The sequence below is a fragment of the Nycticebus coucang genome, chromosome 17, assembly GCF_027406575.1.
Source record: "Nycticebus coucang isolate mNycCou1 chromosome 17, mNycCou1.pri, whole genome shotgun sequence".
Lineage (NCBI taxonomy): Eukaryota > Metazoa > Chordata > Mammalia > Primates > Lorisidae > Nycticebus > Nycticebus coucang.
Window position 1 is genome coordinate 3,302,959 of NC_069796.1, and position 26,879 is coordinate 3,329,837.

Consider the following 26,879-nt stretch of genomic DNA (forward strand, 5'->3'; position numbering starts at 1 on the left):
TGTTGGATGGTTAGGTTTAAATCTAAAATTTCTTTGCTCAGATTTTTACTGGAGGATCTATCCAACACTGCGAAAGGAATGTTGAAATCTCCAACTATTATGGAGCTGGAGGAAATCAAGTTGCTCATGTCTGTTAGAGTTTCTCTTATAAATTGATGTGCATTCTGGTTGGGTGCATAAATATTAATAATTGAAATGTCGTCATAGTGGGTGTTACCCTTAAGAAACATGAAGTGACCATTCTTATCCTTCCTTAATTTTGTTGGTTTAAAGCCTATTGTGTCTGCAAATAGAATTGCAACACCTGCTTTTTTCTTATTACCATTTGCCTGAAATATGGACAACCATCCTTTCACCCTGAATCTATATTTATCTTTTAAGGTAAGAGGTGATTCTTATATGCAGCAAATATCTGGCCTGAATTTTTGTATCCAGTCAGCTAACCTGTGCCTCTTTAGAGGACAGTTTAAGCTATTCACATTAATGGAGAATATTGATAAGTCTGGTAAAATTTGGGGTATCGAGTTTTTCGAAAGTCCAGGGGACATTTTTAATCCTTTCACCACTGTGGAAGTTGGAGTTTGATCAAATGTTTCTGAGTGAGTTTACTTTTGTGGTAGAGGATTGGGCTTGTCATTATGGAGGATAGGTCTGAGAATATCCTGAAGAGCTGGTTTGGTTATGGCAAATTTCTTCAACATATGAATGTCATTAAAGTATTTAAGTTCTCTATCATAAACGAAAGTCAGTTTAGCTGGATACAGGACCCAGGGTTGAAAGTCCTTTTGCTTTAGGAGATTAAAAGTCGGTGACCACCCTCTTCTAGCTTGAAAAGTTTCAGCAGAGAGATCTGCAGTCATTCTAATATTCCTCCCTTCGTAGGTAATGGATTTCTTATGTCTGGCTGCTTTCAGAATTTTCTCCTTCGAATTAACTTTAGTAAAGTTAATTATGATATGCCTCAGGGATGTCTTATTTACTGAGTCGTGCTGGGATTCTGAAACTGTCTGCTATCTAAGTTTCAGAATCTCTTGGCATGTCTGGAAATTTTATTTCGTAATTTCATGGAGAAGGGCCTCTGTGCCTTGCAAGACCACTTCATCACTTTCAGGGATTCCAAATGAGGCACATATTAGCCTTCTTTGCATTATCCCAGAGCTCTCTGAGAGAATGATCCATTTTTGTTCTCCATTTCTCTTCCTCTTTGAGAGATTGGGAGCATTCAAAGGCTTTGTCTTCAATGTCAGAAATTCTTTCTTCTGCTTGCACCACTCTGTTACTGAGGGATTCTACTGTATTTTTCAGATCTTTGAGGGCTGCAAATTCTTGCTTCAGTGCATCAAAGTCTTTGGTGGTTTTGTCTTTAAATTCATTAAATTCTTGAGACAACTTTTGAATTTCTCCTTGAATTTCTAATTCTAACTTTTGAATTGCTCCTCAAATTTCAAATTCCAAATTTTCCTCTATTCTATTAATCTTGTTTGCAATCCAAATTCTGAATTTGATTTCTGACATCTTGGCCAGCTGTTTATGAATGGGATCTTCAGTTACATCTGCCACATCTTTCCTTGGGGTGGGGGTGGGGGGTTGATCTATTCTGGTTATTCACGTTACCAGAGTTTTTCCACTGATTCTGCCCCATGATTATTTTACACCATTTGATTTTTCCCCTGGAGCTTTGTCGAGGTCCCATATAGTACTATGGCCTGGGAAACTGGGGACCTGTTTGGTGTGGTGGGGCTAAGGGGTTCTGTCTTGTTTTCAGCTGGTCTCTGTTCAACCCTAGTGAAACAGTTACTCTGGGTTGAAGTCTCAGCTGTGGAGAAATACCAGCAATTAAGTCACCCTGCCCCCCACAGGCAACAATTGGAAAAGGAAAATCAAACTTTCCTACAACCACACACCCAGTAGTCCTTAGGCGATTGGCTCAGTTCAAAGGGTCCAAATCAATTGTCTCAGTCAGCACCTGTCTCAGGTGGGAGAGTTTCAAAGGTCTCTGGTAACTGGATCACAGTGGTCTGGTGACTACTCTGTTATGACTTGCTCCAGTGCTCTGTGGAGTCATGAGCACCCACCCAGCAAATAGATTAGTCTGGGAAGGTTGATGCCTCCTTCCCCACCTTGCACCTTTGTCACAGCCAGTCACTGATAGCCCCGCAGGGCTGTGACCCAGTTACCTCTAGTGAACAGATACTCCAGGGTTTTGCACCTGTCTGAATCACAAGCAAATCTATATCTGCTCAGCCAGGCCTCTGCTCTCTCCCTCTATCCAGCAGGGTAAATGAGGCATGACAACTTTGGGCGCTTGATGGAAGCTGGGGGTGTTCACTCAGGTCCAGACCTGCCCCTGATTAATGTCACCGACAGAACAGAACAGAATAACTTTGCGGGAATTTGTTTCTGACCCTGCTAAATTCCCCTGCAGAAGAGAAGCTGTTTTGAGTTCCTAGAGCCTGTGCTTCAGGCCCTGTCTTTGCTCTTGCAGGTTTGTATTCAGTTAGCTGTCAGTTCTAGCTTCCTGCCTTCCTTTGTCTATAGGCTGATGATTCCCTGAGGGCTGGGTGTGTCTTAGGCTCAGTAAAGTGGTCCTCTGGGTCAGCCCCGCCCTGGGAATTTTCCGGCTCTGCGTGTGTTTTCCGGCTCTGTGTGTGTTTTCTTGTCTCCATGCTCCACCCAGGCAGGTACCGCCTCAGGCAAAGCCTTTACTCACGGGGCCTGTGTTTTTGTCCCAGATCTGTTCCGCGGTGGTTGCCACCTGAGAAAATGCCCAACCTCCTCTGGTTGCCCAGGGAGACGGGGAGTGTGGCTTCGGAATATCCGGGAGTGAGCCTTATTTTTGCCGAAAACAGCTGCTGCTCTGCACCTCGGGGCACTGCCGCTCTGGTGTGGTTCTCTCTCAGCCGACCATCCTCTCCTCACTCTCGTGCCACAGAATCAGCACTGACCAGCTGTAGTCTAGGCCCTGTCCACACCCCTCAAGAAATCACCCAAGAATCTGGACTCCTGGGGGACAGGCCTCCAGACCACAGAGTGAGAGTGGAGGGGAGTGCTGGGAGCTCAGAATTGCAGGTAAAGGATATATACAGTTTTACACAGTTTTACCCCTAGCAGGAGAATGCCATGGTACCCTAGTAGGGGAGGTAGGTCCAGTTTTTAGAGGGTGTCCCCCGTGGAGTGGAGTGGTAGGACCTTTGAACTCTGGTCATTTGTTTGTGGGGCACTCCGAGCTGTTCTCATGGGGGAGGGGACTCTCATCCACTTGGTGATGGATTCTGTACCTTTTGTTTGTATCCTTAGTGTTGCAGCTCGCCTTGGCATGGTTGATGTGCATTCTTCAACCTTCTCTCTTGGTGCAGCTCTACTCAACCAGATTACTTGCTAAATTTCTGTCCTTTAACTCTCCTTCTAGACAAGAGCCTCTGTGGAAAGCTGGCTTCAGTCAGCCATCTCGTCTCCGCCCTCCCAGATATTTGTTATTATTAACTAATAGTCTTCAATTATGTGATTCTTTGAATTACTGAACCTACTCTATAAGATCACTAATATTTTAAAGGCTGGGGGGGTGTTCACTCAGTTCCAGACCTGCCCCTGATTAATGTCAAATATTCAACATACAAAAAAGTAATTATACAATAAAATCACTGAATATTTATGCTGATTAAGACTTCAGAAATTATACAGTATAATATCCTCATTTAACAAATGAGTAAATTAAGACCAAGAAAATCTAATGATCCAGTGAATTTTTTAAAGTATCCTAAATATCGACTTTCCCAACACCTACACCACATTTTATACTACATGGCCTCTCAGTTCTCTGCATCTATTTATTCAACAAATGCTAAATGCTTACTATATTCAAGCACTGTTAACATCATTGAACAAAAGAGGAAATGTGACATTTATAGTCAAGTGTGGTCTTAACTATAAATAACTATAACTTGATGATCTTTAGAGGTACAAAAATTTTGCTCAAATTTGTGCATTTGGAAATATACACACAAATGTGTGTATATATATGTGTGTGTGTATATATATATGCAAAATTACTTTCCTTATAAAAATTCTGCTAATTAAAAGCAAAAAAAAAAATCTGCTAATTATAACCCTTTATTTGGGGTTACATGGAACTGTTGTGTATTTAATGTACGGATTCAAATAAATAAATTCTATAGTACTTCAATTTCCAAACTATTTTCTACGTAATTATACAAGACTCCTTTCATATTCAAAGTATTTTTTTAATCCATGGTGTTTTATGATTCTGCCTTTCCATAAACAACTGTAAGTTTTGAAAATAATTTTACATCTTTATGTTTCTTCAGCAGGATGACTTACATATTCCCATCAGTTGGTAGGCCATTTTTGTCACATTGTAGATCCAACAGTGTCCCGTGTCCCCACATGTGTTGGTATCCCGAAAAGTGCAAGAAAATCCTTCTGATTTTTGAAACGCTAGTGGTCCAGGAATAGTCCCTATGAAAAATACAGTGTTTGTAAATTCTACATGAAGAGACTATAAGTCAGGATCAAAATTATTTTCTTCTAACATTAAGCATATTTTATACACATATAAACACACATACATGGATCATAATATAAATTTGTCATCATATCAATATTTAAAATTATGTGATCATTCACTCAGGATTGATAACCATTCCAAACAAGGTGAGTTTTCAAAATATCTGTATCCCTGTAGATATAAAACACTCAGTACATTTGCATCTTTTTAGAACATTGTACATGCTGCTATTTAGACAACATCTCAATATTTTGTTGAGTTCTACATGAAAAACTTAGGAGAAAGTTTTTACAACAGAGAGACCAATGTACTGATTTTGTGAACTCAGTATGCCTTCAAAGGTCTCTAACTGCGAAATCTTCAATGACTGAAAATGAATTTGCAGCATTTGGTATCCATTGTTTATCAAGATTGAGAAAAGTAACTGAAACTACAGATTCTTTGGTGTGTGTCTGGTTGCCCCAGAGTCAAACAATCTCAGATCCTAAAGGACAGCTGTGCTGCTGGACGGAAACCTGACATACTGTCTGAGATAGCGTCCCCTCAGCAACAATGTGATTTCCGACTAAAAGGGAAGGCACATACAAACACACACACACCACACTCACACAGACACAGAGACACACACACCCCTGACACATCAGAATCAGGTTCTCAAGCTAAAAGAACTCTGAAGGTTGATCATCTTCTTTAAGGAAATATCGGGCCCCCTCTCCCCTCCTGACTCTTCCCTCCCTTCAGATTTCCCCGTCTCAATTGCACTCCTTTTATGGCTGGTCAAAGTGAAAAAACGTAAGCTACTAATTCACCTTTTCTGTTTCCTGCCATCTTTTTCCAATCCATCGTGAATCTTTGCAACACCAATTCCAAACATATCTTGGACACGTTCGTGCTTCCCATCCCCATTACAACTCCTAAAATCCAATTCATTATAACTTAGACTTCAGCAAGTCTCTCTTTTCCTCCACATTTATAAAAGAATTTTTCCCTCCTACAGCAAAGTTATCTTTCAAACATAAATCAGATAAATTCCCTGATGACAATCCTGCGGTTCGTAGGGATTGTCTGTGTCTACAATATCATCTCATTTGACTCTCTCCCTTTCAAAACCACACCAGCCTCCCTGGCTTCTTATACTGATGCAGGAAACTGGACGTGCACTGGCCACGGGCTATTCTCTACACTACTTCTTACCAAGCGGATCATTGTCAAAAAACAAAGATATGCTCAATTTTTCCAAGTTCAAAAAGCTACTTTTAATCACACGTGGATCTAGCTATACAATTTCTCCACCTCCTGTCAGAGGCACTGCCAAAGTTTTCTGCATTCTTTTATCACATGCTTTTCCGTCCTCAATCCAGTCCGATCATGTCTCCAAACCCCTCCAACATTTTTAACCAACTTCTTGAGTCAGACGTCTTCACAAAGTCAGAATGTGGATTTGGAATCTAGCTTTTGCTATGTAAGAGAGCCAAAGCAAACTGTACATTACCCTCGGCAAAATCAATTTGTTCTTAGGAAAAAAAGTAAGTCTTTTAAAACACCAGGTTCAGTGTGTGTTAGTGATTAAAACATTCACAATACTAGTCTAGGTCAGCGACTTCCCAAACACACAAGCGCGGTGGGCATAGCTGCAGGTATTTCACGGGAGCTAAACAAACAAACCATTTGTAGGAGATGATGAATATATTTCAGATTAAACAGATTGTCTCTTCTGATCAAATATGATGCAATGTTTCTGTGTCCCAGGATGAGCTTTGAATTAGGCCTTCTCTCTTCACTTCACTGGCCCCTACACTCTGCCAAGCATCTGCTTTCAGTCATTTACCCATTATTTTTTGTAATCCTATATCCATGTAGACAGACATATCAAAAAAGAAACAATATAATAAAAGGTTGCCAAAAATCCATACCAAATATTCTCACAATCACAAAGCTTATCCCCAAGGCCAGAGTCCGCAGTTTGTCAGGTAAGGTTCTGAAAGCAAAGAGCAGTGGTATCAGCAGCACGCCATTACTTCAGAGAGCGGACGTTACATACAAGGTCAACGTCTATACGAAGTGTCCTTAGCCAGCTGACAGACTTTCCACTGTCCTGCTGAGGGACAGCAACTCCACTCCTGTCTCCACATCCTGTCCCTCGCCAACCAATTCCAAAGCTCCTTGCTCTGTCCAAGGAGGAAGGATTTTATGGCTCTACTTGGCTTACCTTTCTTTTGCCTAAAATGTAAAAGGAAGTTTCTGCCCAGTTTTACATGACCTCTAAATTTATAGTTTTCATCCATATCTGTCTTGTAAGACATCAGTCTTAGGTATAAATTCTTATCTTGAGCAAAATTTGCTCTTCCCCTGGTTCTCCCTGATTGAAAAGTGGAGCCGTCTTGGCTAGGCTCCGTGGCTCACCCCTGTAACCCCAGCACTCTGGGAGGCCAGGGCTTGAGTTTGAGCTCAGGAGTTTGAGACCAGCCTGAGCCAAGCGTGAGACCCTGTCTCTACTAAAAATAGGGGGAACAAAAAAAAGGAGCCATCATTTCATGACTGCTCAACCTGGACCCTGCAATGAGATCCCTTTTCTCACGCACCACAGCCAATCACTAATCAGTTACTGTGATGTTTGGTTAAAAAATGATACTTTTTTCATCATTTTCTTTTTGCATTTTTTCATCTCTAATTCCACTGGCTTATTTCAAGCCTAGGTATTTTCCTAATTTATCTCCCAATAATCATCCTCATCTACTTAGTCCATTCCCCATAGAAGAGATAAAAGTATTTTTCTTTTTTCTTTTATTTTTTTTTGAGATAAAGGTATTTTTCACGATGAAATTCTGATTATTTCTAGTTCCATCCGGCTGACCATAGTTAACTCAGTCCTATTCCTTGTCACCTTCAGACTTTCACCCCATCACCATCCGCGTTCACTACATTTTAGAAGCTTCTCCCCTCACTGGAATCTTTGCTAACCTTGTTCCGACTGTGTGAAGCACTCCCCTTGCCCTTGGCTCAGACATCACTCCTTCCGTGGTGCCCTTCCTAAATCCCCAGACTACCTTGGACCTTCCTGTGACTTTTCTCATTGCACTTGTCTATATTTTGTTGCAGTGTGTTTTTATCTGTCTTGTTAGTGTGACTACATTTGCTCTGTCTGCTGTGCTACCTGCTCACGGTAGCAGGGACCTGGTTTCCTCACAGGGCTTACCTACTTTCCTGCTTGAATCCACACCAGCTGTCATAATTAGGAAGACATAAATATCTTAAAGTACCCGAGGGGTGGAAGGGAAAAAGTTGGAGAACTGGTTTTTCCTAATGAGTAGCTTGATGAGAAGACACAGATAAATCAGGAGTCCTTTTCTGTGTGTGCTTAAAATTTCTTGAAAGGAAAAGCAATTTTCTCGTTCTTAGCCCTGTGAGACCTCCCTGTCTGCCAGCAGTGACCCGTGACCTGCCCCGAGAGGCCTCTGTCAGCATCTGGCCTGCACCATAGACATGCAGGCATCTCAGGGGCAGCATCACACGCCCGCTCACCTCTGAAGACTCCTATGCACGCTGGAATTTTAGCCCCTCCAGTCATTTCTGACTTTAAACACATGATCTTTATCATTTAACCCAGGTTTCCAGTTCTCCACAGGAGGCTTGGCCTGCTGCAGACCCCTGCATCCTGTTCCATTTCCACAGCTTTAATTATCACTCATTTATAATCATTTCATAAGTTATGCCTTTGGCTTTGACTTTTATTGTACTCTTAAAAATTAAAGTCTGTTATTCGAATTTGGAATATAATGATGTACTTTGGAAAGCGAAACAATATAACGTAGGCACCCTGGAGAGACTTGCTTGCTTGTACGTGCACCCCTATTTCTACCCCACCTCCTGAACGTGATCATTTCAATTACTTTCTTGTTCTCATTTTTTATTCAAATACAGGTAGTGAGAAATACATATCTATGCCTATCTTTATATGCCACCCAAGAAGCAGAGTACTATATTCTTTATTTTAATTTTTTTATTATTAAATCATAGCTGTGTACATTCATATGATCATGGGGCACCATACACTGGTTTCATAGACCGTTTGACACATTTTCATCACACTGGTTAACATAGCCTTCCTGGCATTTTCTTAGTTATTGTGTTAAGACATTTACATTCTACATTTACTAAGTTTCACATGTACCCTTGTAAGATGCACTGCAGGTGTAATCCCACCAATCACCTTCCTTCTGACCATCCTCGCCCCTCCCGTCCCTCCCTCTCCCCCTTCCCCCTGTTCTTAGGTTATAACTGGGTTATAGCTTTCATGTGAAAGCCATACATTAGTTTCATAGTAGGGCTGAGTGCATTGGGTACTTTTTCTTCCATTCTTGAGATACTTTACTAAGAAGAATATGTTCCATCTCCATCCATGTAAACATGAACGAGGTAAAGTCTCCATCTTTCTTTAAGGCTGCATAATATTCCATGGTGTACATATACCACAATTTATTAATCCATTCGTGGATCAATGGGCACTTGGGCTTTTTCCACTTTATTTTGATTTTTAATGGAACTATATATTCTTACTATCCCTTTCCACATGAACACAGAAATACTTCCTATTCACTTTTGAGAGTTGCTTAATATTTCATTGTTTTTTTTTTCCTTTATTTCTTTTTTTTTTTTGCAGTTTTTGGCCGGGGCCGGGTTTGAACCCACCACCTCCAGCATATGGGGCCGGTGCCCTACTCCTTTGAGCCACAGGCACCGCCCAATATGTCATTGTTCAAGAGTGCAATCCTTTATTCAAATGGTCTATTGTTCCCTCGCATTTAGTTTTTCCCAGTGTTTGGGTTGTCCATATCACAGATTATCTATATAGCGTTTTCTATAACACATGACATAGATAACTTTGCAGATGTTAATTTATCTGCATGCAGAATATCTGTGATAAAATCTACAAGAACAAGAGCTGGCATGAAAGCTAAACACTCTGTAATTTTATAGGGTATTAAAGATACCTCTAAATAGAGGCGGACCATTTTGTACTCTCTGAAGCAATATACAAGAGTTGTTGTTGCTATGTAGTTTTAAACACAGATTCTGTTATCGAAGTTTTATTCTTGTCAACCAGACATACTACAGAAAGTATTACCACATTACAATCCTAATTTTTATCCCCTTTATTATGACCGTGTCTAAACAGCCTTTCATATTAGTCCTTACATTTTGTGTTATTGGATGCTTGCCTGCTATTCTATTTGGCTACTGATCTTAAGAGCACTTTACAGAGTAGACGCATTCATCTTTGTGAGAGATATGAGTTGCAAATTAATTGTTGCTTGACTTTTGACATTACTCCTTATGATTAATTTTGTGAGTAAAATATATCAGTCTTTCCCTCTTACTTGTAGATTTTGATTCATAGCTCAAGGCATCCCCTTTTAAAGAAAATAATGAAATTAGCCAGTTGTTTTAAGTAATATAAATATTGATATTTATATTTGATATTTTCCAGTATTTGTGTTATTTAAGTTTTTACATTTAAGTCTTCCTTCTATATGAGTTTTACTAGGTATATTAAATGAGCCATAAATATATTTACCCCCCAAATATATCCAGTTATACTAAAACCATTTTCAAAAAGAGTACATCTTTGCAGTACTTACTAAAGATTTTATTCTCTTTGCATATCAAATTACCATATGAGCTGGAATCTACTTTTAGGCTTGTTATCACTCTATCTGTAAGTCAACACAACATTTTACTTCAAAGTATTCAGGTGTGTAAATGTTTTTGTCACATAGATAGCTTTTATAAAATTTAAGTCATTCTATTTTGTTACCTTTAATTTGGCTTAGCATTTGTCTCAGTTCTTGAATAACTGAATTCTATTTATTTCAAGGCATCAGTGAAGTAAATGGTGAAATCTGTTTGCACATAGTCCGTGCTCACTGGGGATTCTTTCACTAAGGTATCCCCAGGTTTATATTGGCTGGTTCTAACTTCCCTGATTATAGATTCTTCATCTCTCTTTGTTAGTCTGTTTTCTGTTGCTAATAATAGAATACATTAGATTGGGTAAAAAAAAAACCCTCATTTCTGTAGAAATCCAAAGTCAGGATGCCTCACCTGAAGACTTGCCCCACACTGGTAGGAAGTCTGTCCAGGGTCCTGAGGCAGCACTCCCTGTCACACAGGGACAGGACAGGGGGCACTAGCCCAGGTCCCCTTCCCTTCTTACGAATAAATCCCCACTCCAAGGACCTCATCTAACCTAGTGACCTCCCAAAGCTCCCACCTCTCAAACACAAATCCCGGCAACTTAGTACTGTTACAAGGAGGATTGAGGCTCAGCATGACGTTCGGAGGGGACAAAGAGTCATACCATAGTAATCACTCAAAGCAATGTTTCCTGAGTTATTCACATTAAGACCGTTTATAGTTGTAGGGAAGTTTGTTGATGTTGAAATTATTACTTCACATTTTCTTTCCTTGAGAACTCTTTGTTTCTCCACAGTCTTCTCCAGAGGAATATTGCTGTTGAGAAATTTATTCCAAATTTTTTTACTTTCATGTGTTTTTATATATATTTTTATATTTCTTACCTTTAAATCCAATAATTTCCCCACGATATATCTCAGTGTTGATTACTCTGGGTCAGTTTCCCTAGATGCATACTGTATTATTTCAATATGTAGACTCAACTCTTATTTTATTCCATCATTTATTTGTTATTTGATATTTTTATCAATTCAGCATTTATTCTGTGTCATTATTTCAGTAAAGTTTAAATATTTATTGTTTGATTTGGTATTCTTCTTTGGGAAGTCCAGCCACGTGTATACTTGATTTCCTTTTCCTGTTATCCAAATTTGTCACTTTCCTCTTTCTTGTTTTTGATTATGTTCTCAATCTCTCTCTCTCTTTGGTTTTTTATGCTACCTAACATACTTCTTACATTTCATTTTCTTCATTGTGTAGATTATTGTTTAGTTTTAATTTCTGAAATATTTTCTTTTTTATTTCTTTTCTGATTTTGTTCCATTCTTACTTCATTACCTCCTCCGTCTAGCTGTGGGGGGAGCAATGGAAATTATTTTGTTGATTGTTTTCATTTAAACTTCCATTTAGTTCCATTTATATTTTTATCTGATTCATGGTAACATTTTTGGTGCGTATTCATTGTCTATAGTAATGTAATTGTCTATAGCAATTATCATTTCTTTCATGACAATTGTTTTGTATGTAGGCAAAATCTTTTTCTTTCTTACTCATATTTGAGATGGATTTTCTTAAACTAGATGGACAGGGCTGTAAAGGAGGAAGATGAGCCAGGATTCCCAATCTTCAAAAGTGCAGGATGATCTCCTCTGATGGTGTAGAAGACCTATGTGCAGCAACACCAGCTGTGCTCCTCCAAATCTGCCTGACGTCAAAGGAATTTCTACTGCCAATCTCGGGTTTCTAAGATCTCTTCACATTTCTTGCTTTAATAGGTTATGCAATTATTTGCAGAAGATGTATTTGCTGCCACTTTTGGAGATTGGCCGCGTCTGGACTCCTGGGCACTTACTAAGCCTTCTCTCTTATTCTTCAGCAGGATACTCTGCTCTATCTGCCTAGATCATGCTTGCAGAGCACCCTCTTGAGATAAGGCTGTCTCTTACAGAGCTCACGTGCATGCTAAAAGCACCTGTCCTTAAGCAGGCATAGTTGCTGAGGCCTGTGATCCCAGCACTTTGGGAGGCTGAAGCGGGAGTGGCACTTGAGGCCAGGAGTTTGAGACCAGCCTGAGTAACATCTTTTCTCTAAAAAGAAAGAAAAAATTAGCCAGTCAGGGTGGCATCCCCCTGAAGGTGGATTGCTTGGAGCTCAACATTCAAGGTTGTAGTGAGCTGTGATCATACCACTGCATTCCAGCCTGTGACAGACTCTCAAAAAAATGAAAGAAAAAATAATATCCAAATCTGTCAGTTGTGAGGTCCAATTTTGGCAACTTACATGCGATTTCAACTTCGTCATTTTTTTCTATCTCTTGCTTTGAAACTAGAGTATGTGTGTGTGTGTGTGTGCGCGCGCGCGCATGTTACTCTTGTTGTTACTCTGTCTAGTTACCAAGGGAAGTGAGAAGATTCAGAAATAACCTTGTGGAGTGTTACCATCATCTCTGTCATCCCACTTCAGGGAACGTATGCTTAGGGTTTTCATGTGAGCTTTAAAGAAAGCATGCTCAATATAATACTGATCGCATTCACTCTGAGCTTTCTTTTCCTGAATTTTCTATTTTAGTTAATAGAACCATCATTAATCCAATTCCCCAAACTTGAAGCCTGGACATAATCTTATATTTCTCCATATTTTGTACCAGGCACATTAAATCAATAAACCCTTTTATCTAAACTAAATATTTCACAAATATTCTACCATTTTTATGTCTAAATTTCACCACTACCTCTAATGCCTTTTCTTTTTCTCCAGCTCTTCTCCTCAGATCCACCTTCCACACCATCTTCAGGGTCTTGACCTAAGCGCAATCTGATCACTATTATTCCTGAGGTTTACGGTCTCCTGTGGCTCTGGGTATGCACACAGGATAACCCTGTCCACGTTTACATGGCAACACAAGGCTGTCCCTCAGCAGACCCTGACCAGCCCCTGCTCTGTCCCGGCCGTATGTAACTAACTTCTTATCAAGACATTTTGTACATTTTTGCCTCTCCTTTCACGGTTCACTTTTCCTGTTAAGGCGTTGCCTCCAACCTGCTTACATTTTAAGAAATCTCTTCTCTTCCTAATCCACCTCAAGTCATACCTCCCATGGCATTTTCAAATCATCTCAGATAGAAATGATCCTCTTCCTTTGTTACCTGATCAACCCGTAATGGCTCCTCGTGACTGAAAGATTTTTGTTAGCATCTTGGGGGAAAAAAATGGAATAAATGACCAACGATTCCATTGCTATAATAAAAATAAATATCAAGTAGATTCCATATAGATAGAAATAATATATGAATAATAAATGTTAGCTCTATTTTGAATCATAATAAACTTATGCACTGAGATTCTGAGTTATTACTCCCTGTACTGATGACATTGATGTTTCCTTCCAGATAAATAGTCAATAAATTCCTGTAGTCGGTGAATCAACATTATAACTTAATATAAGTAAGAATTTTGTACATTTGTGAATTTTTCATGTGTGCTGAATTAAATAAATACCTTCTTTTAAGTTAAAGTTAATTAAGCTAAATGTGATATCTAGACACTTTATGCAAATGAATTACTTACGAGAAAGAGAATGAAATATGTACAATGGATTTTGACAAAGAATAACTTTCCTGTCTGTATTTGCTACCATGAAACACAAAGCAAATCATTTATTACAAAATTATAAAATTTTCCAAACATCACTTTTTTATCTATTAAACGGATAATGATTCTCGATGAGCGTCCTTACCGGATGACTGCCATGGTGAGCGGGACACCAGAAAACCCGGAAAATATGATTATAGAGGACATGAAAGCAATGAACAAAGGTAATGTATAGCACTTTGTATCACATTTCCCCAGGCTGGCATCGATAAAATCACCTTCTTTGTCTGCGGATATTAGTCCCTCTTTAATGCAAGAACAATTGTAGTACGTCTGTGAATATTAAAGAAGGGAAACAGTCTTTCAAAAATATAGTCACGCAACAAAAATTTACATAAGGAAAATTAAATCAGTAACTATAGAGAGACTGGCCAATTTTATTAATATAAGCCTATGATTTATTCTTCAGACATGAAACATGAGTTATGAATTCAAGATATTTTGCCTGACAAAGAATTAGCGTATTAGTGTGTGTGTGTGTGTGTGTGTTATTATGTATGTGCCATTATAGTTATTTACGAAAAGTTCTATTAATGTAAGAAATTTCCCTCAAAATATATTTAAAATATTTCAGTGTCATAGTAATGGTTAGACAGCTATCAAAATTGAGGGCAATTAAAGATAAAGAAAAGAATAAAGTGAGATTTTAAAAAAGGCAGGGAAAAATTACAGAGGATATTGGAGCAGAATAAGGGTGTGCTGGACAGGTCAGGCAAGGACTCGATGGGGAGTGATAGTGAGCAGAGATGTGAAGAAGGTGGGTGGCAGCGCTGTGGTCGTCTGGAAAAAGTGTGTTCCAGGCAGGAAAAAAGTACTGGAAAAGCCCCGTGGAGACTGACAAGTTCAAAGACAGCAAGGAGAACAGCCCTGGCAGGAGCAGGATGAAAAAGGAAATGAAGGGTGAGAGGAAGGGCCACAAAGTGGTGGCAGGCGCAGGAGGAATGTGACAACTCTGCTTGTCCCTCTCACTGATGTGAGGCCAGGGGAGAGAGGTGTCTCCGTATAAATGACATCTTTCAAAGGATCATGCTGACTGCTGTGTTGGACCAGTGGACTGCTTAGACAAGGGGAGAGCAGGCGAACAAGGTGAAAAGCAGGTGGACTGGGGTGTGAGACAACAGTACCGGGGGCCAGAGCAGTATCAAAAAAAGAAATGCTGAAAATGGGTAGATTCATCAGCATTTCCTTTGCAATCAGAAGTGAAAGGAGGGGTTAAAAGGTTCTAGAGTGAACATGGTCACCAGAAGGAAAAATTCGTAAGGGAAGGGCCTCCCCAGGAGAAGCGAAGCCTGCGGTCAGAGGGAAGCCAGGTCGTGGCTCAGGCAGAGAACCCGCGCTCCAGGTTCTCTCTCCCCATCCTTCTGAATTTTCACTAGCATTGCACCTCTTAGGATCTTAATCCGGTCAGAAGCCAGAGCAGCAGGAGAGCTCTCAACCTGCAGCTGCGCATCCCGAGACAAGCAGGATGGAAGAGAAGTTGGGAAGTGGACCTGCAGGACGGTCATAAGATGTAAGTCAACTGCAGGTGAGGGTGAAAACAAGGAAGGCTCAGTGAGCTGACGGCAGAATCAGAAGACAGGAGGCTGGGGAAGGCTGGGGACCTGAGGAGTGCAAGTGAGGGGGAGCGTCTCACACCGGGTGGCTGAGACTGAGGTGGTAGACCGGGAAAAGTTACTGAGCACTAAGGGCCGAGGGTGTGACTACGGCAGGACGCTAGATGAGGCAGGTGCAAAGAATATTACCAGGAAAATATAAGTCAAAGAATTTTTGTATGCGGGCCTTCCCTTGCTTAAAGTTTTATTTCGTTACAATTATTTTTATTGGTATCGATGTTTTCCCATTTTAAATTAATATTCTTCCTATCCAATAATCAGCAATATCTGAATCAGATTTTACTAATAGCTTCTGCTTTTGTTGAGTTTTCCTGTAGCTCTATTATTTCCAGCAGGGCTAACTGCCATGTTGGGTGATTTTGGACAGATTCTGTTCCGTCTTTCAATTTTTATAAAAAAAAGTTTTCTCCAAGACAAATGTTTTTTTCTCTTTTTAATTTTTATTAAGTACCAAATGCCTCCACACAATCTGAGTCTTTGTACATTATTTCTATCACTGTTATTATGTTTAATTATTCCTAAGGAAAATGTAAAAAAATAAATAAAGAGTTCCATGAAATGGAAAGAAAGCCCATAAAAGGCGTTCCCCAGAAAAGCAAGAAAATGTTGGAGCTATGTAATGGATGGACTGTTTAGCTCTTACTATCTCAAGAGAGATAAACACCAAGGTCAAACAGGTCTACTGTAAACTGTGATGACCTGGGGAGCATTTAAAAAGTCATTTGTGTTCCTCAAATTCAGGTGGAGAGCAGAGGTAGGTGGAGGACAGGTGCAGCAAAAATTCCCAGAAGTTAATAATTTATAATTGGTATATGGGAGTTCATTATTCTTTTTTCACCTTTAAAACTTTCCATAGTAGGATATTTTGAGGATTTTAGGCATAGCATGTAACACTTAGGCAGAAAGGTTTTTTTAGGGGTGTACAACATTTTTTATATAAATGTTCAATAAAAATCTGAATATATATTATTAAATTTTAAGCCAGTGAAAACATTACTATGAAGAATTAAAAGTTAGTCAGGTATACCATTATAATATAATTTATATTAGAAAAATATAATTCTTGCCTGTAATAAAATTACATATACATAGCAGGAAAATATACTGTTACATAGGTATAAAATTAATAAAGGACTGGCAGATGCTGGCATGAATGTGGAGAGAAGGGAACACTTTTACACTGCTGGTGGGACTGCAAACGAATACAACCTTTTTGGAAGGACACATGGAGAACCCTCAAAGAACTCAAGCTAGACCTCCCATTTGATCCTGCAATCCCATTACTGGGCATCTACCCAGAAGGATGAAAATCCTTTTATCAGCATGTTAGGACACTTGCACTAGACTGTTTATTGCAGCTCAATTTCATAAGTGTCCAATTTCTAGTGCAAGTGTCAATAATCTGTAAGATGCGAGACTTTGTACCACATTTTTACCTTTTAACTTGCACTAGACTGTTTATGGCAGCTCAATTTACAATCGCCAAAATGTGGAAACAGCCTACATGCCCACCAACCCAGGAATGGATTAACAAGCTGCGGTATATGTATACCATGGAATACTATTCAGCCATGAAAAATATGGAGACTTTAGATCCTTCATATTAACCTGGATGGAAGTGGAACACATTCTTCTTAGTAAAGCATCACAAGCATCACAAGAATTCTTAGAGAAGCAAGAATCCGTATTCAATTCTCATATGAGGACAGTTGATAACCTAGTAGTACATGGTAGAGGGTGGGCGAAGGGAAGATCAGAAAAGGGAAGGAGGGAGGGAGGTGGGGGTAGAGGAGAGCAGAGAGAAGGAAGGAGAGAGAAGGGTGGGTGGTCACAGTGTGTGACACACCTTTGGGGGGCAGGACACAATTACAAGAGGGACTTTACCTAACAAATGCAACCAATGTAACCTGGTTCTTTGTACCCTCAATGAATCCCCAAGGATAAAAAACAAATTAATTAATTAAAAAATGAATAAAGGACTTTATCCCCCGAGTGAGGTGGCATGATACCTGTGTATAAGGAAATACACCCCATGCTGCTCTCTCCAGTTCACAAACACCAGCCAGACAGGGAAAGACAAACATGATGTTTAGAGCCAGACTTCACACCTCTGTGCAAGTGAAAAGGTAAAAATGTGGTACAAAGTCTCGTATCTTACAGATTATTTATGCAACTTTGGATATTAAAAAAAAAAAAACCCAACCCAGTAAGATCATCTACTGCTTTCCTTGAGAAAATAAGAAAATGTTTTAGGAGGTGGTAGAAGGCTCAGAAAAATAAGAGATCCTGATGGTAATGGCCACGAAAATGAGCAGACAGGGACATTTCCACACGGTCCCCATCCGTGTAAATAATGGAATAGCATACATTCACTTCAAATCACTCAGATTACTGCCCTGGGATTCAAATCCTCCTGAACACACTCATCTTCCTACTGGGGCAGAAAGAAAAACAGCAAGGTGTGGAATAAACATTTCAAATTCCTCAGCAGAAGGAAAAGCTGGGAAAGAAGGAATCAAGCGGCTAGTACTGGTCAACCCCTCAGTGTGGTAAAGATCCTCGTTCAAGGTTTTGGGAATTGAGTCCCGCTGACGGGTGGCCCAGAACTAAGACAACTGGAAGGCAGAATGCTCTCTTGAGCTGTGTTTTTGCAACTCTGCTATGGCCAGGAAGTAAATAGCAATTCCCCCCAGTTTTATAATTATAGAACTGGGGTGATATAATACATGTAGACACATTGTAACCTAACAGAATCTATTCCATCCCTGATTTCCATAAAGTCTCTGTGTGGTGATTACATAAAGAGAATTTTCTTTTCTTTATTTTAAAATTAAAAAATAGAAAACAAGAAAAAGCTTTGACAGAGAGCTAGGGATAAAATGTAAACGTCTACGAGGTGAGCATCTTCCCGGAGAGGAAGAAACATTAAGATGATTACCTTTTTTTTGTCTAACACTTTACCATGCGTGCAGCCTGCAAAGCACGGAGAAAAATATTCAATATCGTCCCTTCCACAGATAGGAGAATAAAATGACGATGAGCATTTACATTGCTCATTGCAAGGAGCCGTGAGGATTCCCAGCTGCCCGGTTCTGTAAAACAAGGTTGAATATAATCACATTACCACTGTTTTTAACTTATATGTGGTAATTATATCAGATTTGATAGTTGATAATTTATAATTATCAATGCATACATCAGGATATCAATCAGGTTTATAAGAATGTAATTTTTGAAATAATTTCTTCTTTAACAGCTTGAGTCAGGAATAACTGGCAGGTGCCAAACTGAACGTAGGTAGAGTGTGTAACACAAAAGCTTTTGAGACGCGTACACCTCCCCACAATCAGGCTTACAGACGGCTGTCTGTCTGGCGCGTCAGTGGAGCCTCCGCCCCCTGGATCACACTGATTCATTCTCCCGTTGTTCCTCACTGGTTTGAATTTCCTGATGTTTCATGAAACGGAATCATGCATATGTATTCCTTGGTTCCTTTCAGGCGGCTGGTTTTTATATGGTCTTGGTACAGTGCTAGACCTCCAAGGTTCATTGTTGTTTGATAAATATTTAACTTCTAGCTTCTTAAGAAACTCTCCAACAGCTCCCCATAGTGGCTGTGACATGCTGCGTGCCTATCAGCAGTGTATAAGACTTTCAATCCCCCCCAGATTTCTCATCAACTCTTGATATAATCTCTTTTATTTTGGACATTCCAACAGGACTGTCACGGTTTCCTACTGTGCTCTTTAAGGTGCATTTTGCGCGTGACTAGCGATGCTGACCATCCTTCCGTGAGCTTGTTTTCCATCTGTGTCTATCACTTGGGTAAATGTCTGTTCTAATCCTTTGCCCCTTTCCATGGGGTTTTTTTTCTTAGTGTTACACCCTGAGGATATTCTGAAAACAGTTTCTATGTGAGGCGTGTGATTTTCACATTCCTTTTTACACTCCACAGCTTATTTTTTTCATTTTGTAAACAGTCCTTCAAAGAGCAGTTTTCTAATGTTGGTGAAATTCAATTTGCCAATTTCTTTCTTTCTGCATCATGTGTCTGGCGTCATAGCTAAGAAAATATTTGGCCAAACAAGGTCAAAAGTAGTTTTCCTTATGTTCCTGGAATTTTGCATTTCACATTACATCTATAATCCCTTTGAACGGATTATTTTATACGGTACAAAGTATGGATCAAAGTTACTTTGTTTGCATATAGATATCCAATTATTCTAGCATAATTCATTTAAATGGCTGCATGTTTTCCACTACATCTTATATTTACCCTTCAAAGATAATTCATGCGAGTACACGTGTGTGAGCTGGTTGCTGTAGCGTCTCTACTGATGCCTTTATCACTTTCATGACCAATGTAGCTTTACAAAAGTTCTTGAAATCAAATAACGTTGGCTTTTCTCCTTTGTTGTTCTTTGGAATTGTTTGCATATCTATATAATTTTTTGTTTATAATCAGGATGCATTTATTTTAAAGTCAGAAATTATAAGAATTTCTATATTGAAAAACATCAACGTTAAAAACTTTTTTTAAAAAAAATAAATAAAGCAACCAGTGAGAATGGGGCAGTGCCTGTGGCTCAGTGGGTAGGACGCTGGCCCCATATACCAAGGGTGGCAGGTTCAAACCCAGCCCTGGCCAAACTACAAAAAAAAGGAGAGGAGAAGAGAGGAGAATTTTCATTGTACCTAGAACCTGGACTTAAACCAATGAACATCACAATTCATTTCATTTTCAAATTACTGACAACCAAAGGGGTCTCAGACTGCCCCAGACATCACACAGGCTGGTCTGGAGAGATACAATTTTCCCTGGTGCTTGGCTCCAGGAGTAACAGAGAGAGCACAGGAATCCTGAGACAGACGTGGTGAACGATGCCCTTGGCTTCAGCAGTGATACCGACACACTCTTCAGTGGTCACATGCTTGTCATATCCACCCTCCGTAAAAACTGGAGTACAACATCAAATCCCAGGTCAGCCAAGACAGTTTTGCAGGTGGCCAAACTAAAGCCCCTGGGGTACATGTCCTAACTTGTGAGTGGAATCACAGCATTTAGATAGGGCTCGAGCACCTTAAATACATGAACTGGTTTAATCCTCGTATTAACCCCCTCCTGGTATGTTGCTACCATAATACCCCTTTTACAGAAGAATAAACTAGGTACAGAGAAGTTAGACAACATGCCTACTGTTATACAGCTAGACAATGGGAGGCCGGGGGGTTGGACCAAGGCAGGCCGGCTCTGGCTCTCCAGGCTCCTCACCAGTAAGCAGCACAGCCCCAGAGAAACAGCTACACATTCCTTTTAACTCACACTAACTTCTTTTTTTCCTGTCCACCCAGATACCGCACTTTGCCATGTATAATGTGCATTTATGTTTTTGGCTTTCAGGGGGAAAAAAATCTTTTAATTTTTTTTTTTTTCTTTTTTGAGACAGAGTCTCACTTTGTGATCCTTGGTAGAGTGCTGTGGCATCAGAGCTCACAGCAACCTCAAACTCTCTTGCCTCAGCTTCCCAAGTAGCTGGGACTACAGGCACCCACCACAACCCCTGGCAAGTTTTTCTATTTTTAGTAGAGATGGGGTCTCACTCTTGCTTAGGCCGGTCTGGACCTCCTGAGCTAAAGTGATGTGCCTGCCTCAGCCTCTCTGAGTGCTGGGATTACAGGTGTGAGCCACTGCACACGGCCTAATCTTTGAATTTTTTATTTTGTTTGTTTCTATTTAGGTACTTGTTTTTTTTTTATGTTTACCATTTTTTATTGTTTTTTTAAGTTCAGCATACAAATATCCACTGTATACCATTAGCAATGAGATACATAGAAATAATTATTCAGAAATATATAGTATTTCTACATGGAAAACTTCTAATTATTATTAAAAATATAAAAAGACACGTTTGTATATGTTGAATTTTATTAATGATTTTTTTTTTATTTGTTTAGGTATTCCTTCTGTTATAACTCTAGTTACTGTCTTTCTAGGGATATCACTATACTACATAGCAAATTCAGTTTGCTCTGGGGGGTCAGAAGGATTGTAGCAAACAGTGGACCCATGGGGGGGCATACGTATCCGACATTGGGATTGGGTGTTATTATCATTATGTATATCTATATAAACTTAAAAATTATTTTGCAAATATGTAAAAAAGAATGTGCTTGGATTTTGATTGTGAGTGCATTAAATAGAAACATCAGTTTGAGAATTAAAATCTCAATGAGTCTTCCAACCCACAAACACGAGTCTTCTCCACATTTAAAATTATAGGTCTCTAATTTCTCTTAGTAATGTTCTATAATAAGAAGAATATAGGTCATTCACATTTTTAATCAGATTTATCTTTAAGCATTTCTTTTTCATGACATACGTACTGTTACTAATGGAATTTTTATTTAATATCAGTTTTTGCTTATTTGTATATAAAAATCTTAAATTATTATATCTTGGTCTTGTCTTCTATAGTATTTGTCTTGATATTATATTTAATGATATTATTTTTAATACTAGTTTCTGCTTATTTATAAGTAGTATATAGAAATACTATCATAGATTTTTGAATGTTGATCCTGTGTCTATAATCTTGCTACATTTATCTATTTCTAGAAGCTTTATAATTTTCTTTTTTTGTTCAATTATCAGACTATCACAGGGGTACAAATGTTTTGACTACATGAATTGCTTTCGTACAGTTTGAGTCAAAGTTATAAGTGTGCCCCTCACCTGGAGAGTGGACATTGTGCTCATTGGGTGTGAATTTAACCCTCTCCGCTGCCCCCATCTACTGCTTTCTGTCGAGTTTTACTATAAAATGTGCACATGGGTGTTGATCAATCAGTTCCAGTGTAACAGTGAATACATGTGGTGTTTTTTCTTTCCATACTTGCAAAACTTGGCTTAGAAGAATGGTCGCCAATTCTATTCAGGTTGTTACAATAGGCATTATGTTAGCTCTCCATTTTTGATGGCTGCGTAGTGCTCCAGGACACCACGTGCCGTGTTATATTAATCCACTCATGTATTGATGGGCACTTGGGCTGGTTCCACGTCTGTACAACAGTGAATTGTGCAACAATAAAAATTCAAGTGCACGTGTCTTTTTGATAAAATGGCCTCTGTTTTCTCTTTAGGTAAATACCTAGTAGTGAGATTGCTGGATCAAATGGTAGGTCTTCTTTAGTTCTGTGAGGTATCTTCATATGACTTTCCACTGAGGTTGTACTGGTTTGCCCTCCTGTCAACAGCGTATAAGAGTTCCTTTCTCTCATCTTCAAAGCCAGCATCTGTTGTTTTAGGATGAGTTTATAAATTTCTAAATAGACAATCGCATCTTTAGTAAACATGGTTTTACTTCTTTTTTTCCTACCCAGATGCCTTTTATTCTTTCCTCTTACATTATTGTACAGTACCGTAATGGCCAGAACCTTCACAATAACATTAAAATAGAAGTAATGAAAGCACATGTCCTGGTTTTGTTCCTGATCATTCAGTATTCCATCAGCACCTCCGTCTGCTCAGGCTGCGAAGATAAAATGCCATCGACATGAATAACAGACATTTACTCCTGACAGTTTGGGAGGCCTCAAAGTCCAAGACCATGCTGTGAGCAAGCAGAGGGCCTCTCTGTGTTTGGTGAGGGCCTCTTCCTGGACCGCGTGCTGCCGCTCTCTCAGCAGGTCCTCATGCAGAGCCAGGAGGGCGGGCTCTGGTCTCTTCCTCTGATAGGCTATGAAGCTCATCCTGAGGACTCCACCCTCATGATCTCATCTCTACCTACTTACCTCCTAAAGCAGCAGTTCTCAACCTGTGGGTCTCAACCCCTTCATGACAATGAAAATACATCCTGCCTATCAGATACTTACATTACGATTCATAACAGTAGCAAAATTACAGTGATGAGGTAGCAATGAAAATAATTTTATGGTTGGGGGTCACCACAACATGAGGACCTGTATTAAAGGGTCACGGCATTAGGAGGTGTTAGGAAGGTTGAGAACCACTGTCCTAAAGGCTTTACCTCCTAATTCCTGTGGGATTAGAGCTTTAACATATGAAGGGGGAGGGACACAAATATTCAGCCCATAATAATTTTTAAGAAGGTTGCTGCTATAGGGTTTTATAAATTCCCTTATCATATCAAGGCATTTCCCTTCCATTCCTAGTTTCTCAGTTTATTAGGAATGAATGGTGCATTGTATCCCGTGAGGGTTTCTTTTGTTGGCATCTATCGAGATTTTAATATAGCTCTTTCATTTTTAGCTCGTTAATATGGTAAATGATATCAGGTGGCTTTTAAATCAGCCTTGCAATTACTATGATAAATATTGCTTGATCATGATTTGTTTTCCTTTCAATGTATTATTAGATTCAGTTTGCTAAACTTTGTGTAATTATTTTCTCATCTATGCACCCTCCTGCTAAAATATTCTTTGCTCTCCAGTCTACTTTGTGTGGTATTATACTCCAACTTTCTTTTCATTACTGTTAACATGATACACCTTTCCCTATCTTTTTACAATTAACCCATTAATGTCTGTATTTGAAATGTATTTCTCTTAGTATGTATAGTTGGTTCTTGATTTTTTTATTGAATGTTCACTGCCTTTTAATTGAGATATTTAGATCATTTACGTTTAATATGATTACTAACATGGTTAGGTTCAGATACATCTTTTTTGTGATTTTCATTTGTTCTATACCTCCTAAAGTTTGGTAGAGAAAATACTCTGGTAAAGATGTTTCTCTGCTGGGCAGCCTTTTGATAAAGGAGAATAGACCACTCTGGAATTTATTTTCTGAAGGGGTTTGGGGTCACGTGATGAGGGGGTCTTAGAGTGAGGAATGAAGACTTTGCATTAAGCAAAGTATTGGGGGACCAAGGAACACTGGGAGGAGCCTTCCTGCATAAACCTCAGGTCTTAACATAAACAGGAAAAAACAGTTAAAAATTACTTATTAGACATCGGTACTAGAAAGGGGGAACATGGAAAGTGTCAGACAGAATGTCTCCAATTTGGTTTTGCAAAACTGCAGACCTTAAACAAGACCTCTGCCTCCAGGATTAAGAGACCCTTGAAATCTAGAGAATTTTTACCATGAGCATTAAGCCTGGTATTGCCACACCTCACATGTACATTCTCCCTTGGCAGCCAGTTTTCTCATCTCCTGCACGTACACAGCTCACATGCCATTCTTGTAATTCTCCTGGTATCTCAAGCAGGAAGCAGGTCTTGTGCTAAAGATCAGGCTCAGTCTCCCCTATAATTTCCAGATGGTTGCTTTCTCCCTCCTGATGCCCAAAACATAACAGGAGTTTATTTTTGTTTGTTTGTTTGTTTGTTTTCTTTTACTATTTTCACCTTGAGAACCTGGTGGGACTTCTGGAGATAAGAGTCATGAACGTTTGTGAGTCTGCCTAAGACTAGACCCCCACCTTAAGTTTTTAACTCTCAAGCTCTCACAATCCAATTCCAGTAGTTAGTCAATTACTGTTTCAGATTCTTCTTCAGCTGGGCTTCTGCTCCCAGTAAGCTACAATTCTCCGTATTCTTCTGTCCCTCCAGTTTGGGGAGATAAGTTTGCCTGGTGATCTCTGATGTGTCTGAGTTTTCAGTATCGATAACTCTTTCCTTGTGACAATAGGAGTGATGACTACGAGCTCTTTGCACATCTGAGCTGAAACTAGAAATCCTACTCTTCTTTGTGGTTTTGTATAACTCTTACAAATGTAGAAACCATTCTGAGTTTGAAGACCACACAAGAACAGGCTGCAAGAGGCTGCAATCAGAATTTGACTATAGTTTTCCAGCCCCTGGCTTAGAACATTTATAATTAATTATTGGTTTTGGTTACATTGAGGGTGATTATTTTATTACTTGTTTTCTATTTGTCCTCTCTGCTTTTAATTCTTCTCTTTCTCTTTCTTTGCCCTATTTGAATTATGTGACTACTTTCACAATCATATTTTAATTTTTCTATTGGCATTTTGACTACAACTCTTCATATCTTTTCTATAGAGTTTTTTTTTTTGTAGGATGATATACCTAAACTATATATATATATAGTGCAAAAGAAGTGTGCATTTTTAAGAGAACTTTGATCACTCCCCAAGAGTGTACAAATTGAAAGTAAAGTAGATGTATGCAGTATGTCAAGGTACACTTGACCAGTAATGGTACCTTCAACTCAACTTTAAAATAGATACCATCTCTTAAAATGTTTGTACATTTTGGCACTCTCTGTAGGTGTGTATGAGTGAGTGTGTGTGTGTATACACATATATATTTACATTTAGGTATGCATGTGCATCTAAATCTTATATAGACAGATAGCACTTACCAACGTCAAGGTGATATTTTAACACTCTGCTTATATAATAAAATATAGAAGCCTCATAGTTATATAGGTCCTTTTACTTTCTGCTTTAGGTTATAGTTGTCGTATGTATTATATGTATATTCATGAAGTGCTAACAGTGTTATAATGTATGTTTTCAATAGTCATCTATATTTTCTATCTTTTTTTTTTTTTTTGGCTGGGGCTGGGTTTGAACCCCCCACCTCCGGCATATGGGACCGGCACCCTACTCCTTGAGCCACAGGCGCCGCCCAGTAGTCATCTATATTTTAAAGTTATGGTGAAAAACCAATCTAGGTTCTCTCATATTATTTCGTGCATTCTTCCCTCATCCTCCAACTTCCAGGTTTTCCTCTGATATCCTTTTAGATTGCAGAGATCTCTTTATCTTTTTTTTTTTAGCACCAACAGCAAATGATAATACATTCATTTTATTTTCATTTTTGAAATGTATTTTCACTGGACATAGAATTATGAGTGGACATCTCTGTTCTAGAAGGACTTCACAGATACTATCTTCTGACCCTGTGGTTTCTGATCAGAACCCAGAGTCACTTGCCTTGTGGCTCATATCCATGACACTTCAACATTTTTCTTATTTGATGATGCCAATAGGTCAATCCCTGCAGGCTGATTCTACTGTTTATTTTGTTTTATACTTATGGGTCATGTCCTTGTTCTACTTGATAATTTTTTTTTTTAATGGAAGGCCTTTGCCTTAGGTATTTTGCAGCGTAGGATCATACTCTCTCTATGATACAGAGTGTCAATGGACATTACTAATCACATAGAGACCCAGTTAACTCTTGGCCAGACTGCAGTACTTTAGGAAGGTCCCACTCCTGGGTCTAAGCCTTACACAGACACCAGCTGAGAACACGAAATGTTCACCCAACTTCCTCACCCAGCACGTTCTAAACTCATCCTCTTACGCACAGGGCACCACAATTCTGCTGGAATTCTGTGGCTTTCAGAAGACTTCTGCTTGATTTTAGCCCCTGACTTCATAACTCAGCAAAGGTGCTGAGTG

The 26,879-nt window shown here is 39.2% G+C and overlaps 1 protein-coding gene across 1 annotated transcript in view; it reads right to left on the minus strand.

Moving 5' to 3' along the window:
• The window catches only part of SLCO6A1 (solute carrier organic anion transporter family member 6A1), a 97,187-nt gene that overhangs the window by 44,079 nt on the left and 26,229 nt on the right, over positions 1 to 26,879 (minus strand). Inside the window, exons 9-12 of the mRNA XM_053567373.1 lie at positions 18,422 to 18,575; positions 13,956 to 14,143; positions 6,439 to 6,503; positions 4,339 to 4,476 (exon numbers count right to left, since the gene is read on the minus strand). Coding sequence (XP_053423348.1) covers positions 4,339 to 4,476; positions 6,439 to 6,503; positions 13,956 to 14,143; positions 18,422 to 18,575 — 545 coding nt within the window. The remainder of the gene's footprint in view (positions 1 to 4,338; positions 4,477 to 6,438; positions 6,504 to 13,955; positions 14,144 to 18,421; positions 18,576 to 26,879) is intronic.